Genomic DNA, 16,465 nt, shown 5'->3' with positions numbered 1-16,465 from the left:
GATGTCAGTGAGGACCTCTGAGAGCTGGTCAGTGCTTTGAGGAGCCATCCTGGAATGCCATGTGGCCCAGGTGACCTCTGCTCCTGTCTTTGTAGCCAGTGATGGAGAATCCACATCCACACCCTTCATACTTTTACTCTGAATCAACAATAGATGTGTCCCAATGCAAGACGTTTGTTCTTCAGGTGTGTACATTTGTGCATCATCAGCATACCATGAAATGTGTGTGTGAGTATGAACCCCAGGAGACGTGTCGACAGAGAAATGGACCCACTAAAGGTCCCTGTGGGATTCCTCAGGTGAACTCTGACTCCTGAGGCCTCAAAGAAGTGTCTTTTGTCTTTTCACAGCTGGTACCTTTTCAAAGAACTGAACTCAGTCCTCTTTAAGTGGACCAACAGAAACAGGTCTCAGTTCTTTTTGTGTTCACACTGTGAGTTTATTGAAAGAGGACCAGCTTCTGGTCCAGTTCAAGGTAGTTGGGGCCTCAGTCCTCCTTCTGTTCACACCAGGTCCTCTAGAGCTCTCAGACCCCCAGTGCACTGAATTCTGGGTAGTTTAGGTTTGTTTTAAAGGGGCCTGGGTACAGTTGGAGTTGGAGTCATGGATCTGTTTGTTTAGAGGGCTGAAGGGGACCAAGTGTGAAAACACCCTCAGATTCAGATATAAGAGAAACCAGACTGGTCCAGTCCCACAGAGGCCGATCAGATTTTAAAGAAAGATGTGACCAACTGTGGCTGCACTGAAACGCAAGGTCACTTTGTGTAGATCAGCTCTGACTCAAAGTTCTGGATGGATGTTTTGGTGACATGATGTTGGTTTTACTGCTCAAAATACTGATCCTAGAATGTATCTAAAACTCATTTCTTGAATGCACACTTTGTTAAAACTGTCTGTCTTTAGTTGACTGCAGATAACAGAGGAGAGAAGGTGAAGGACACACTGAACAAAGGAGGAAGCAGCTGGAGCTGTGACAGTGTGTGAGTCCCTCTAGTGGACGCTGTGGAGTATTGTGTTGTCTTTGCTCCACAGGTTTTTGTACAGAGTTGAGCTGTTTCCTGTCACTGTGGGCTGCAGAGCACAGTAGTACACAGCAGAGTCAGTCACTGCAGCTCTCCTGCCTCACATTACTGTCCTTCAAATGCTAAGTAGCTTCAAACAGTGACAAACGTATTATGAATTTTCCTCTAACTTACGAACCTCATTGGCCTCGTAGCTCTGGGGGAGGTCAACCAATCTTCTAAAACAGTCTTGACTAAACACAGTGAAGAATTCCTCAGCATTTCTTCATCTTCTTCAAATATCAGTTTTAAGGCGGTCCGTTTCTTCCACGTGTCATTCTCAGTGCATCGGTAATAACATTCTGTCTATCAATGAACGTTGGTCCGTTTGGAAATTAAATACCGGTAGATCCTCTTGGACTCTTATTTTTAACACATTATAGTGCAATGAAAACAAACGAAAATAGCTTTTTAATAAATATATGAATTTTATTTTTAACATTTATCAATTAAGTTCAATAACGTCACTCTGTCGTTTTCTCACGCCCGGTGAGAAAACGACATGCTTTCACTTATCATAACAGTCGTCAATGTGATCCAGAAGCTCCCTGTGACGGCTGGCGGGATACTGGGCCTGACAATATGGGCACTCCAAGAAAGTCGTCTCCAGGAGGTTGACGTATTTCCATGGCGATGTGGGGCCAGGGTCAGTAGTAAGGCGCTCAAAATTATTGTACGAGCTGGGCTCTGAAGAGCGAGCATTAGGCTGCATCTGAAATAGGAAAAAACAAATGCACTTGTAGAGCAACATAATATGCACATTCCAAGAGGACAGTGGAATACTCTACTACTCTACTGTTAGAAAGCAAAGAAAATGGCATGAGAGTCATGAGGGTTTGACTTCATATTGATGAAACTATAGATCACATAACACTTACAGCAGACTCCAGATTAGAAATCTGATCTTGGGTCTTGTGAAGCTCCTTCAGCACTTTATGTAGCTGGTGCTGAATGCTCTGACGATCATTTTTTTCATTTGCAAAGTCCTTGGCAGAAATCTGGATCTTAAGAGGCAGAACCACAAGTATGAACAGGCGTACGTTTAAGAGAATGCTGCCCTCTCCTCTTCTTCTATTTGACAGGTCTTTTTGTAGGTGTGTGCTATAATTAAGAGAGTGTTACCTGTTGTTCCAGGGCAGCGATTCTCCTCTCGTCTCCATTTCGGTTCAGAAGAGACTTCTGCAGCATATTTACCTGTTGAAGGCCAGATATTAGGGCAAATTTTGTATAGTGCCTACAATGCTGCTGTATATTAGAACATGGAACTAGATTGTATCTAAAATGCAGACATCCTCATTTTATTTAGTGAAGGATGATTTTGTTTGACATTTACAGTGCTGTATTTGTATTTTTATTCAGTCTGAGCAGACTTTGGTTTAATCTACAAACCACTCCTACCTCCACCCACCTGTGCAATATGTTCCTCTCATTCTTTAACTGTATCCATCTATCTGTATTGTGTCTTTGTAGGTACTTTTATTTACCCTATCTGCGCTGTTGCAACAATGCAATTTCCCCATTGTGGGACAAATAACGGGTTCTTAATCTTATTAACTTTAGTTAGTGGAGGTAAACAGTGAATTCATGCTCACCTGCAGCAGAAGTTCAGCAGACCTCTTCCTCTCTTCCTCCAGTCTGATGTCCATACTCTCCAGTTCTGCTGCATGCCTGGACACATTGTTTGTTTTTTTTTTTGTTTTTTTTTTTATTTTAGATACTGTATTAATCCCAGAGGGAGTGTTAATTCAAAGGTCAGTACAACATTAGTTTTTGGCATTAGTATTAATGAGAGGAGGTAAAATTGCCGATTGATGACATGTTAGCAGCTCAGCGTGAAACCTTATTGATCCGACGTCAACCAGAGCCAGCAGCTTTACCTGTTGCCAAGTCTCTCTGCCTGGAGCTGCATTTTGGCTTCCTCCAGCTCTTTGCTCTTCTCTTCATACTTCCTCAGGAAGGATGACAACTCGCTGCACTTGTCCTCGTACTTCCTCTGTTGCACTAACAGCTCCACCTGGAGCCTGGTGACCTGCTCCTTCTGAGACTGCAGCTCAGCCTGAGCCTTCACGGTCTGCAGAGCGAAAAAAACACAATTTGCAGAATGATGTTTTCTTTGTTGTCAGCTCAGTTCTGAAAAAGACTTCTACAGGTCAGTTATAAAGATGACTGAATCCACAGAATATGCATGTTCAGTGCTCTAGCTGCAGCTGCTCTATTCTGATTCAGGGTCAAAATCTTTTAACAGAGGCAATGTCCCTAAATCTGTGAAGATGTAAACATTTTCTCACCAAAGCTGCAGAAGAGGCCAATATATGCATTCATGGATTCAAGGGCAACAGAACTTCACTTTCATAATTACATGAAATAATGCAGCATTTACCTGGTTCCTCTGTGCACTGAGCTCCTGCTGGGTTCTAGTAACCTCAGCGTTTTGGCCCTCGAGGTCTCTCTGCACCCCTAAGCTGAGCTGAGGTTCCTTTTCTGGACCTGCAGTAGCTAAAAAAAGAAATGTTAGTAAGCAATTGACCAACATATATTATGCAGGAGCTTTACAGCACAACCAGTATGTAGGACTTACATGCCTAAATCTTTCTAACTATATTTCATAGCCTATTACATGGCCAACAAAATTAAGTACTTGTTAACTACACTTTCCTAGAAGCTTTCCATGTACTTTATTATTGTAGAAAATTATATGAGAGCAGTATCACCCTCTGAAGTGGCCCCTTGCTTGGGTTGTTGCCGCTTTGCTTGGGCCAACTGCTGTGCCAGCTCCACTGCGTAGGCAAGGACGGACTGGATGTAGACCTCTCTCTGCTGGTCATACACCAGCCGCTGCAGGTTCTTCTCCTGAGCCTGGTGGTGAGACACACACGCCAATAAAGACAAACTGAGTCCAGGTTTTTTTCACTTATTTAAATAAACAATCAATCAAATTATTAGGCTTACATCTCTCAACTGCTCTTGCACTGATGCAGAGTCTCCAGGAGGTTCTTGTCCATTCTGAAAGGAGAAACAAAAATATTTAAAATCTGAATTGTGTTTGTGTCAACATTTGTTTCTGAGAAGACAAGTGCTGCCTCAGGGCGTCCAAACACTGGATGTGTGTACTGAGCATTTTCTGATGGATACACTTGAATATATATGTGATTTTTGTAACCTTATGTTAGTGCAGAGAGCTGTCATGTGTGCACATACCTCTCCTTTGGCTGACAGCTGCTGTCGCAGACTTTCCAGTTCCTGCTCTTGAACCAGCAACTGCTGATTGTCCCTCTCTCGCAGCGCCTCAAGGTTAAGACTGACCTGAAATAACCGACACCGCACATTAAAATTCAAACAAAAACAGCCCAGAAGCTGACATGCAAATGAACCCAGAGACAAAGACTTTACCTCCAGCAGTTCATCAAGCTTCTTCTTCAGGTGGCTCTTCCTGAGTTTAGAGGAAGAGCTGCTAGATTTGAAGCCCAACTTGCTGAAAAAGCCTTTAAAGGCCATGGCTGCTTCGATCTATATTGACAAAAAAATGAATCACGATTAATTGTGGCATTTAGCCGATAACCATTAGTTTGACCATTCATTGATGACAGATCATCAGTCAAGTTAACCCCTTCATTAGGTTAAAGTAGTGATCAGGCACCAAGCAGCCATGTTTGAAATATGTATTGATACCAGAGGCACAAACTGCTTCAAAATAATAATGAAGCAAACGTTTAAAGTAGCTTTGTCCTTCACATGTTCTTATCTTCAGGTCACAGAGCAGCATGTCAGCATTAACATTAAACAGGACAAATGAGTTCAGAAAAGTCACATCAGTGATTATTAAAGTTAAAAATGTGTCTGTGGAATGAACCCACACTAGAGCATGTTTTCACTCAGACTGTAGAACAGTGTGTGTGTTAGTGTGTGTGTGTGTGTTAGTGTGTGTGTGTTTGTGTGTGTGTTAGTGTGTGTGTGTGTGTGTGTTAGTGTGTGTGTGTGTGTGTGTGTGTGTGTGTGTGTGTGTGTGTGTTAGTGTGTGTGTGTGTGTGTCTGTGTTTATTTGTGTGTGTGTGTTTGTGTGTGTGTGTGTTAGTGTGTGTGTGTGTGTGTGTCAGTGTTTATTTGTGTGTGTGTGTTTGTGTGTGTGTGTGTGTGTGTGTGTTAGTGTGTGTGTGTGTGTGTGTCTGTGTGTGTGTGTTAGTGTGTGTGTGTGTGTGTGTCAGTGTGTGTGTCAGTGTGTGTGTGTGTGTGTGTGTGTGTTGTGGCCCAGAACTGACCCCACACACACACTTCCGGAAGTGTGTGTCATTTGAACCAATGAGACACGCAGCCTACCGAAGGAGGACATTTGATAGGCTACTTCACTTCTGGCATTGCCAGTTCGAGCCATGGGCCTATTTTCTTCTTCCGCTTGGTACCAGCGGAGTGATATCAGCGTTAATGTCAACAGCGACAGGTAGGTTTGCTTTATTTGACTCTTTCTGTGATTTTACGTCTTTCTCTGGACTCTGCCTGCAGCTGAACTGCACTCATATATCAGCTACTTCTCGCTACTAACTTCTGTTGTGAGGTACTTATCAGTAACTTTTACTACAAATTGTAGCTTCTGCTGTCGGCTAAAACTCGCTAGCTCCACATGCTAGCTTCTTCCACTAGATACTACTGCATTGCCTGCAGCTGAAGTGCAATTACATAGATTTATAGCTCCTATGTCAGCTACTTCTTCAAAATAACGTCTACTGTCTGGTATCTATCAATGCATTTTACTGTCGGCTACAAATCGCTAGCCTTTACTGTGGGCTAAAAGTCGCTAGCTACTTCCGTTAGCTTCCTCCGCTAGCTACTGCTGCTCTGCCATATATGCACAGCAGAGCACATTAATCAGGAACAGTTCAATCAAAGCAGTCTGTATTCTGAGTCTATGAATGGCATTTATTGATGTATGTAATTTAGTTTGCTAGGGATGTTTTTCTGGTGCACATGCTGTGAACTCCTGACTTTGTATGAGCACAAATGTGAGTAAACAGTGTTTAACCTGCTGGCTCACTTAGTGCCACATCAGTGTTCTGACAGTGGGTACCAGTCCAGTGTTACAGATGGAGAAGCATCATTTGACTACCTTGTACCTATGGTGTGGATCTGATGTTTCTCTTTAATAATATTGTAGATTCATTCAGGTTGAATTAAATTGGTTTAATATCAATATAAACCTCTGTCTCAGAGAGGGCACAGCTGTTTTCATTGGTACTATGGTTACCTATGTAATGATATGAGCCATAATGATCCAAAGGAAGGAAAGGATTCAGCCTGCTGAAGAAGCAAAGGTGTACATTCAGTCTTCCAGTGACAAGTCATGCATACAAACATTTATTGACAGTAATAAAGGTATGGAGTTGTTATTTTAGTATGATTATATGGTCTATAATTAAGTGTTGGCTCAGGATTTCTATTAAAATGCCTCTATAGGAAGAGGAGTGTTTGCAGCCCAGACCATTGAACCAGGGGCTTTTGTACTGGAGTACAGGGGTGAACTCATATCAGTGGAAGAATGCCAGTCCAGACACTACTCAGAGAAAGAGAGTACATTTCTGTATGAATTTGAATGGCAGAATCACTGCTGGTGGTAAGCACATCACATGTTGTGTAGAGATTCATGCAATTCTCAAATATTGTAAATAACTGATGGATGAGCAAATGAAGCAGTGTTGACATGTTTGAGACATGAGAAGAGATTTATCTGTGTAGTGTTATCCTACAGTTTAAGTTGACCTCTGTGTTATGTGCTATTTAATGTTTTTACATTGTAAGTGTGTACATTTGATGATTCAGTATTACACGATTTCAAAGGTTCACTTTATTTCTCTGGCTTTTAGTATTGATGCATCCAAAGAAGATGGATCCCTGGGAAGATTAGTGACAACCACAAATCACCAAACTGTGTAATAAAAAGATGATAGTAAAGGACAGGCCACATTTGTGCCTCTTTGCTGTTCAGGCCATAGAAATTGGAACTGAAACTGATTTCAGCTCTGGTGATTCCAAGTGGCCTTGGCGTGAAAAGGTGAGTGAGTTAGATTAAACATCTATCTGTGTGGTGTTTAAAGGGGTCAGCACACAGGTGATGCAGATTCTTTCTTTCATGGCTGTGGCTGTGTACTGTCTGGTATCTTTGTTTAGATGGGAAGGTGTTTGTGTTGCTTTTCCTGCTAAAGGTCTCAGACTCACACACTCTGTTTCTATTTTGGCCCTTATGGGGCCCTGGGTGCATCTCGAAGTGATTTTCACATCAGCATCACAACATCACACACTCCTTGTTTTCCATTTTTCTCCCGTATGGATGTAACTAGAAGTTATTTTACTTCAACTGAAAAACCTGACAGTGTCAAACTGTAAATTATAATAAGCATAATTCACCACTTCCCAGTCTGTTGTATGTCTAATGCTGTGTTTATACTGTAGTCCATTGCAATGTCTTATATTTGCTCCGAGACATCTCAGGCTCACACACTGCTTTTCTATTTTGGCCCATGTGGGGTCCTCCTGACCTCTTCATGATTTGGGATGCTCTCAACTTGTGGGGCCTCTCTCACGTCACACACAATTTTGATCTTTCTAGCTTTGTAGGGCCACTTTAACACCAAGAACTTGTACTTTTGATTTTCTTATGGAGGTCTTTTTTACGATAGTCCAAGTATTCTTACTCCTAAATGCATGGTAGTATCAAATCTCAGATTATGTTAAGCTCAACTCCCGAGTATCGCATCTAATATCTACAGGGTATTTAGTATGTGATCCATTGCATCTCTGATACTGTTAAGGGACTTGCTCATAACTCTTCTCATATGAAAAGTTGCTTCCACACGAGCCATAGACCATGCATTAATTAGCTGTTTGGAGAACAGTTGTCTTATCACTTACCTTTTTCTACGTTCATTTTTAAGGTTTATTCTTTTTTATTCATATTTAGGTTACAGTTTCCAAGTTTTCCCTTGTGGAGTACTCTGATAGTGAGGATACAGATGAAGGCTGTGGCACAGACCACCCTTTGACTTCACACTGTAATGAAGTTGTCTGTGTTTTGCAGAAAGATGCAGTGTCAGATGTTGCTAAATCTGTGTATGACTTAGATGAGAGTGTTGTGCTTGAAACTGATGATGATTCAATAAAGGATAGATTCAGTCTGCACTCATACAATGAAGCTGTCCAAAGCTTAGAGGACAAAAAGTATTCTGGTATGTGTTAATGGCCATTTCTCACTTTTCCCAATGTAATATTTTTTCTTACATTAAGAATGAAATGATTACAAATGTCTTGTTTTGCAGATGGATGAAATGCCACGCTCCGATGCTCTCTGTGATTCAAGTGATGATGACGATGCTCACCCTTCCACATCAAAGTCTGAAATTGCTTCACAAAGGCCAAAGAGAAGTTGTTGGCACCCGGTAGGCCTTTTCTTTCCCCCTTCATTTTATAATTAAAGCGAACCAACAGAACACACATGCTTTTACAATCTTTCTCTTTGTTCTGTAGTTTGTAAAAAGCATAGGCCTGGTATTTTGTGAATGATACATGTTAGGCTCTATATTGACTTTACTGTACTGTTCAGATTTATTCCTTTTAGGGGGTTTTAAGAAATTCTGATATTGCAGCATATAACTGAAATGTAGATAGCTTGTCATGTATGACAACCTAAGTGGAGGCTCAGTTATTAACTTGAGTTTTCTTTTTCAAAAGTCTCTTGTAGAATCAGACAATACAAGCGAAGGTAGTGAAGTATATTCCAAATTTCAGGGAGGAAAGCACTGACGGCAGCATGGAGTTGTCCATGGAAAATAAGAAAAGGACAAAGTTGATTCTACAAGTCGGATGAGAACAAAGTCTTTCAGTCAGCCCCAGTGTGAGTCTAGGCAGTACCGAAGATTTGAAACAGAACCTGATTCCACACAAAGATTTCCTATTGTTACAGCAGATGCTAATGAAGATGAAATGGTAGAAGAGCCATGTGTACGTTAATCCAGCTTTGAAAAACGAAGATGGTTCCAGAAGTTATAACAAGAAACATCACTGCTTCTACTGTGGACAACAGGTTAAAAAAATGTCAAGACATTTAATTCGTAAACACCATGAAAAGGTGGAAGTTGCCAAAGCTTTAAGTTTGCCAAAAAACTCAAAAGAAAGGCGACTCCAATTAGATTATATCCGAAATAAAGGCAACTTTGAGCATAACATTGAAGTTTTGGAATCCCACAGAGGAAAAATGATCCCATGGAAACAACCAAAGGAAAAGATGAAAGGACAAGAATTTACACATTGTGTGTACTGCTATGGATTGTTCACAAAAAGAGTGATGTGGCGACATTTTCAGGTCTGCAAATTCAAGCCTCAGGGTGAATCATCACAAGGTAAAACTAGAGTCCAGGCATTGTGTGCTTTTGCTGAACCTGCTCCACTTGGACTTGGTGAAGCATACTGGAAGTTCTTAAGTGACATGAGTCAAGACAATATTGCAGTTGCAATAAAGGAAGACCCATGCATTCTGGAGTATGGGTGCAGACTCTTTACCAAGAATGAGAGGGTAACTAGCCAACACCAGCAGATTCGACAAAAGTTGAGAGAACTTGGCAGACTGCTACTGGAAGCAAAAAAGGTTGCACCTGTGAAGACTGTCAAAGACCTCATAAAACCTGAACAGTACAGTCATGTTGTCTCTGCTGCACGATCCCTGGCTGGGTTCAATGATAAAACTGGCAAATTTCACCATCTCTTGCTTGCACAGTTGGACACAGCTTGCATTCTTTGGCCATGTTTATAAAGTCGGAAGGATTGAAGACAAAAGACAAACAAGCTGTCCAAGATGCTGATGAATTTGCACAGCTATACCAAGAAAGTTGGAAATTTGACATTGCAAGTCAAGCACTAACTCAACTTGACCAAACCAAGTGGAATTCTCCTCAACTCCTCCCATTCACCCAGGATGTCCAGAATCTCCATTTCTTTTTATCAGAGAAACAGCAGCAACACTTGAATACCCTCACCGAGGAGCCTTCACCCTCAAACTGGAAAGACCTTGCTAAAGTGACCCTAGCACAAGTTATCCTCTTCAATCGCCGGAGAGCGGGTGAGCTATCCAGAATGCCTTTGTCTGTGTACTTGTCCAAGGACATGTCAGAAACGCATGATGATGTGAACTTGGCCCTTACAGCAGAAGAACCTGACCAGTTGGCTGACTTTCTTGGGCATAACATCAAAGTCCACAGAAAACACTACCGGCTTCCAGAGGGCACCCTCCAACTAGCAAAAATAAGTAAAGTTCTTCTTGCAATGGAACAGCCTGTGTGTGTGTTAGTGTGTGTGTGGCAGTGTGTGTGTGTGTGCGTCTGTGTGTGTTGCTGTGTGTGTGGCTGGGAGAATACGAAGGAAAGAGTCTGGATGAAATTCACCTTGATGTAAATGGTATACCTACTGTACTATAGTTTGATATGTGAACTCTTGATTGATCTCTATCATTACCATTTTAGAGACTGCTGACATGGAGAGGTGTTCACAAGAGGACGCAGAAGATATGGGCGAGGTTTTTTAACTGGTTATGAATTATTCATTTGATCTAAATACTGGACTGCCTGTGGATTTTGCTTGGCCTACTGATTGCAAGAAGTCCTACTTATTACATGTTGCATCTTTTTTGAATAGAAAGGTCTGAGTAGTATTTGCATGGTTTTATAATGCAATCCTACCAGTTCATGCGGCCCTTATAGCCTGTGTTCACATTGAATTTTTATTTAGCACGCTACAGGAAGCCCTAATGGCAAAATGGAGAAAGTTACCATGGACTGCACATTGTGCTACAAAAACTTTGTCGACTGTTCTAGACACATTTAAGTATAATATTTGGTTATGGCTTTAATAGAATATTTTATTCCTTTCTACATAGCAAGTCTAAATACTCATTCCTGTGGCACTCCAAATGTATTTGTAATGACTGTTTTATGCACCCAGATGCCAGTGAGGACCATGAGTTGGAAGCTGAGGACAACATGACATCGCTGCAAGAAGGTACTGATTATTGTTTTTCAATCATCTTTAAAAGACACACATGCCATATATTAAAAGAAATCTTTGATTATTGTGAATTGCTTGCTATCACATATGCTGCTTCAGTAAACCTTTGCTGCATGCAGGCCCAGTGTTCCACATGCACAGGGGTCAGAAGATGAGAGCACGGTGCCATCCCTGCTAGAATGTGCCTCAGTCAGAGGAAGAGAGGTGAGCTTAGAGCAGTGATAAACTACCCACTATTTATTATAATTAATTATATTAAGAGTTCCTTAAATGGAGAGGAGAATCCTTCTCCAAACTATGACTGACAGGGACCTATTAAAACGCTGCGGATACTCGATACTCGAGGAATTTTGACTTTCTGTAGTTATTTTTTATTTTATTACATCAGTGATATGTTTACACAGAAAACATGTACCATTGACTCATGCTTAATTCAGATGGCTCAGGGACATTAAAAACTGTCTCTGCCCCTTGGGACAGCTGTTTAAGGGGTGGTCCACCTCCTGAAAGTAATCCATCCAGGGAAGTTCTTGATGTTTTCTTCTTCTCTTGTGTCCAACTATAGGTAAAGGATGTGTAGTCAAGAAAAGCTGGACACCAAAGGAAAGTGCTGCAGTTGAAAGGCATTTGAAAACATGTATCGTGAGGAACCAGGTTCCAGGTAAGACAGACTGTGAAAACTGTATTGCTGCTGAACCTGAAGCCCTGGGAAGCCGTGACTGAAAGCAGTGAAATACTTCATCAAAAGTCGCATAACTTCCATGAGAAGAAAAGAACAAGGCTTCACTGGCCACTGGTCCTTTGTTCCTCTTGTGTTTGTCAGTATGTGCTTGTTGTTGTTACAGTGTTCAAATGTCCTACAGTGTAAACACAGTCTGTGATGGCATGTCTATTTTTTGTAATGTAAAATCTTATTTGTGTTTTTCAAATACATGCCCACTGAGGACAAACTATGTTGTGAAGTTAATTGTTATTTAAGTGTTTTGTATAAGTATTGTTTGGTCCAGACTTGGATGAATGCTTATTAATTGGTACTTGTTAGAATAGAATAGAGTTTGCCATTTGTATGGTACATTACAGTACAGATACGTTGGAATTGTTGTGTATTTCTGAGTCAAGCTTACCAAAAATATTAAGAAAAAGGATAAAAAAGGCATACTATAAAGATCAAATGCACTTAAATACCCAAAATATTTACTTATGAAGACACATAGTACTGTATGCCATATGTTATATATGGAGAGAGTGCCTAATATAGACAGTATCAGACATCATCATTAGCAGAATGGGTCCTGGGTCAACGCACTGAGGCCTCTGCTAGGCTTTTTTCCACTGTCATTGAGCTCTGAGATGTTGGGAACTTAGGCCGATCAGTCTACTCATTTTGCAATTGATGGTGAATGGCTGCCGAGGTGGAGCATGTTTCATAAAGTCCAGTTTACAACAAAGCTTAATTTATAGGGCTTCTGATCCTTGTCAAGATACACAAACTGAACTTATGTGTGTGGACCTTACAAGTACTAAATGTTGGTAACAGGCCCCATAAGTGACAGAAAAACGGGTTTGGACAAACAGAGTTTTGAATTCTTTATATATGAAGTGATCTTTTTTTAACAGGAATTTTTTTTAGTGTTGCCTGATTTTTTACAGAGCTGTAGAGCCACTGGAAAGGGGGGGGGACCCCACAACTTGGCAGAAAACCTTTGGACCTCTCAAAGGAGGTTTACAAGAATGTGTTAGTGTCTGTGTGTGTCAGTGTGTGTGTGTGTCTGTGTCTGTGTGTGTCTGTGTGTTTGTGTCTGTGTGTGTGTCAGTGTGTGTGTGTGTCTGTGTGTGTCAGTGTGTGTGTCTGTGTGTGTCTGTGTGTGTCTGTGTGTGGCTGTGTGTGTGTGTGTGTGTGTGTGTCTGTCTGTCTGTGTGTGTCTGTGTGTGTCAGTGTGTGTGTGTGTGTGTGTGTGGCTGTGTGTGTGTCAGTGTGTCTGTCTGTGTGTGTGTGTCTGTGTGTGTCTGTGTTTGTGTGTGTGTCTGTGTCTGTGTGTGGCTTTGTGTGTGTGTGTGTTTGTGTGTGTGTCTGTGTGTTTGTCTGTGTGTGTCAGTGTGTGTGTCTGTGTGTGTGTCTGTGTGTGTGTCTGTGTGTGTGTCTGTGTGTGTGTCAGTGTGTGTGTGTCTGTGTGTGTGTCTGTGTGTGTGTCTGTGTGTGTGTGTGTCAGTGTCTGTGTGTGTGTCAGTGTGTGTGTCTGTGTGTGTGTCAGTGTGTGTGTTCTGTGTGTGTGTCTGTGTGTGTGTCTGTGTGTGTGGTCAGGTGTGTTTGTGTCTCGGTGGTGTGTGTGTGTTGTGTGTTGTCTGTGTGTGTTGTCAGTGTGTGTGTGTTTGTGTGTGTGTCGTATGCTGTGTGTGTCAGTGTGTGTGTGTCTGTTGTGTGTATGTGTGTGTGTGTCTGGTGTTGTGTGGTCCGTGTGTGTGTGTTCTCGTGTGTGTGTCTGTGTGTGTGTGTCTGTGTGTGTGTGTCTGTGTGTGTGTCTGTGTGCGTGTCAGTGTGTGTGTGTGTGTGTGTGTGTGTCTGTGTGTGTGTCAGTGTGTGTGTGTCTGTGTGTCTGTGTGTGTGTGTGTGTCTGTGCGTGTGTCTGTGCGTGTGTCTGTGTGTGTGTGTCTGTGTGTGTGTCTGTGTGTGTGTCAGTGTGTGTGTGTGTGTGTGTGTGTCAGTGTGTGTGTTTGTGTCTGTGTGTGTGTGTGTGTGTCAGTGTGTCTGTGTGTGTGTGTCAGTGTGTGTGTGTGTGTGTGTGTCTGTGTGTGTGTCAGTGTGTGTGTTTGTGTCTGTGTGTGTGTGTGTGTGTGTGTGTCAGTGTGTCTGTGTGTGTGTGTCTGTGTGTGTGTCTGTGTGTGTGTGTCTGTGTGTGTGTCAGTGTGTGTGTGTGTGTGTGTGTCTGTGTGTGTGTCTGTGTGTGTGTCAGTGTGTGTGTGTGTGTGTGTGTGTGTGTCTGTGTGTGTGTCAGTGTGTGTGTGTGTGTGTGGCAGTGTGTTTGTGTGTGTGTGTTTGTGTCAGTGTGTGTGTGTGTGTGTGTCCTCGGTGAGGAGCTGGGACTCACAGCCTGCTGCTCGTTGTCCATCAGTCTGCGGTAGCAGCTGCCTTCATACTGACTGATGACCTGATCCACGGCTGCACTCAGGCTCTGTTCGATCTGCACACACACACACCTGCATGTCACACTGATGAACGCCTCACCCATCAATCAAAGCTGCAGCCAATCAGAATCATCCACAGCCAGGCCACTTGAGGGAGGACGCTCACCCTCTGTCTGTTTATGAGCAGCAGCAGTGTGACCCAGGACGGCCAGGAAGCCAAGGTACTGAGGAGGAGGAGGAGGAGGAGGAGGAGTCAGGAGTCAGTGTGTAAATGTTACAATAAATAATGGCACAGGGTACCAGCAGGGGGCAGCACTAAGAAACAAAACTGGATTTTATTTCTCACAGTGTTCAGTGAAACCCACCACACATCAGCCGAGGGACACAGGTAAAAAACAGCTGACTGAGCCCTGGATGTGGTCGCAGCATTTTCCCACATGACCTGAATGCAGCATCGGATGTTACGATGACTCACCGGCAGCAGCAGGAACCTGATCTCACAGGTCGCTGCCACACATCCAGCCACGCTGACCGCCACCACCGCACCGATCACCAGCAGGCCCACGGACACCACCTGCAGCTCCTCTGCACATACAGAGACAGAGACACACAGAGACACAGAGACAGAGACAGAGAGACACACACAAACAGAGACATACACACACACACACACACAGAGAGAGACAGAGACACATAGATACACACAGAGACACACAGAGAGACAGAGGTACAGAGACACACACACACACACCTCCAGCCATCCCTTCAAACCCATGTCTTCCAGCCCAGTCACAGTGCCGGAGCTGTCCAGCATCCAGGGCTCCTGCCCGCTGCTATCTCTGCTGGAGCTCTCCAGCACCCAGGGAGCTTCCAGGCATCCTCTCTGCCCTGCACACTGCCTCCCAACGATACTCACGCTCGCCTGCTCACCCCCACACCCTCCTGCTAGCCCCACCACAACCTTGCGCACCACCACAACATGCACCCCTCACTTGGCTAAAGCAACTAGACCGTGCCAGCAAAACCTTTGTGCCCCTGGTGCTGTGAGTAGAACTTCGTGCCCCTGGTAGCACAGGTGCGAGTAGCTGTGACTCTCTTAAGGTAGCCAGAATTATTTTTCTGGTGCCCCTGGTACTGTGCTGGAGCTCCAGGAGGGAGAGTGTGACGGCCACAGGGCCTAATGCTTGTTGTGTGTTTGTTCCACTATGGTTGCAGGTTTCCATCAGGGTGGCGCTGTGTTGATTGATCCTGCACTGCAGTCTCTTCTCTTCTCCTGCATTCACCACCTGCCAAATTTGGTTGGGCCGTCCAATCGGTTGTAGTAAGGTGAATTTTGCTGCCTTTAGACAATTTTTGTCATGCGTCCTTTTTCCAGTTTACTGTCGGCGTTGCAGGTCCAGTGTAGCGAATTTGGTTGATTGCAGTGGTTAATGGTCTAGGAGACACGCAGGGTTTATTGTGCTGGTGTTTGTATTTTTTTTTTAAGGCGAGTGTCGGGGCTAGAGAGGGATATGTGTGGCTGTGTGTGTAGCGGCTGGGGCCTGTCGGCGTGGTCCTCCGGTTAGGCTCAGAGGTGCTTCCCCTTTGGGTTGAGCCTGGGGGTGGGACCTGGTAGTGGTCCCCTTTTCCCCCAATCTTTGCTCGGGAGCGCATCCCTGGTTGCCAGAAGCACACCCCTCCGACAGGATCCGTCAATACTTCCGATAAGAAAGACTGGGACTCAGCGAGGAGGCACTGACACCATGTGCCTCCGTTGACGCACGGCATCGATGCGCAAAAAACATCCGACGTTATCACCCTGGATCTGAAAGAGCCAGTGATGCTCTTAGGTGTAAAAGTCGGATTAGGACGCAACACAGCCGAACTGCCACCCCCCTAAATCCTGAGGCAGATGGGGGCCGCAGAGAGGTCAGATAAATCACTGACTCTCTTTGCAGATGTTAAAGCCAGAGAACAAATCAGTTTCAATAGACACAAACTTCAGTGAAACTGTATCCAGAGGCTCAAAGGGCGCCCTGGTTAGTGCGCGTAAAACTAACGCCAAATCCCACTGAGGAGCATTTCTTATTGGCGCCCTTCTGGTCACTGGTGACAGGAGGAAACGCATATAGAAGCATCCGGGGCCACGGCCGGTGCGCAAGGCATCCACTCCCAGCGGAGGATTGTCCAGAGCGCTCAGAGAAAACTCTGTTGTCTGCCGGAGCTGTCCAGAATCTTGGCCTTCTGAAGGCTGCTCACACTGC

At 43.7% G+C, this 16,465-nt stretch overlaps 1 protein-coding gene across 1 annotated transcript; it reads right to left on the bottom strand.

Annotated features, from left to right (window-relative positions):
• Positions 1–1,569: 1,569 nt before the first annotated feature.
• Positions 1,570–15,989, bottom strand: LOC114429893 (centrosomal protein of 55 kDa-like). Its single transcript, XM_028398502.1, has 12 exons — positions 15,831–15,989; positions 14,186–14,278; positions 4,452–4,568; positions 4,160–4,364; positions 4,011–4,093; positions 3,773–3,917; positions 3,442–3,557; positions 2,936–3,132; positions 2,654–2,774; positions 2,184–2,255; positions 1,940–2,065; positions 1,570–1,773 (listed from the first exon to the last, which is right to left on the bottom strand). Exons 1-12 carry the CDS (start codon positions 15,987–15,989, stop codon positions 1,570–1,572), a joined length of 1,638 nt encoding a protein of 545 aa, XP_028254303.1.
• Positions 15,990–16,465: the final 476 nt, after the last annotated feature.

This window comes from Parambassis ranga, unplaced genomic scaffold (assembly GCF_900634625.1).
Source record: "Parambassis ranga unplaced genomic scaffold, fParRan2.1 scaffold_21_arrow_ctg1, whole genome shotgun sequence".
In the NCBI taxonomy this organism is placed as follows: Eukaryota; Metazoa; Chordata; class Actinopteri; family Ambassidae; genus Parambassis; species Parambassis ranga.
Note: the sequence above shows the minus strand (reverse complement) of the source record. Positions and strands in the feature narration are given on the sequence as shown.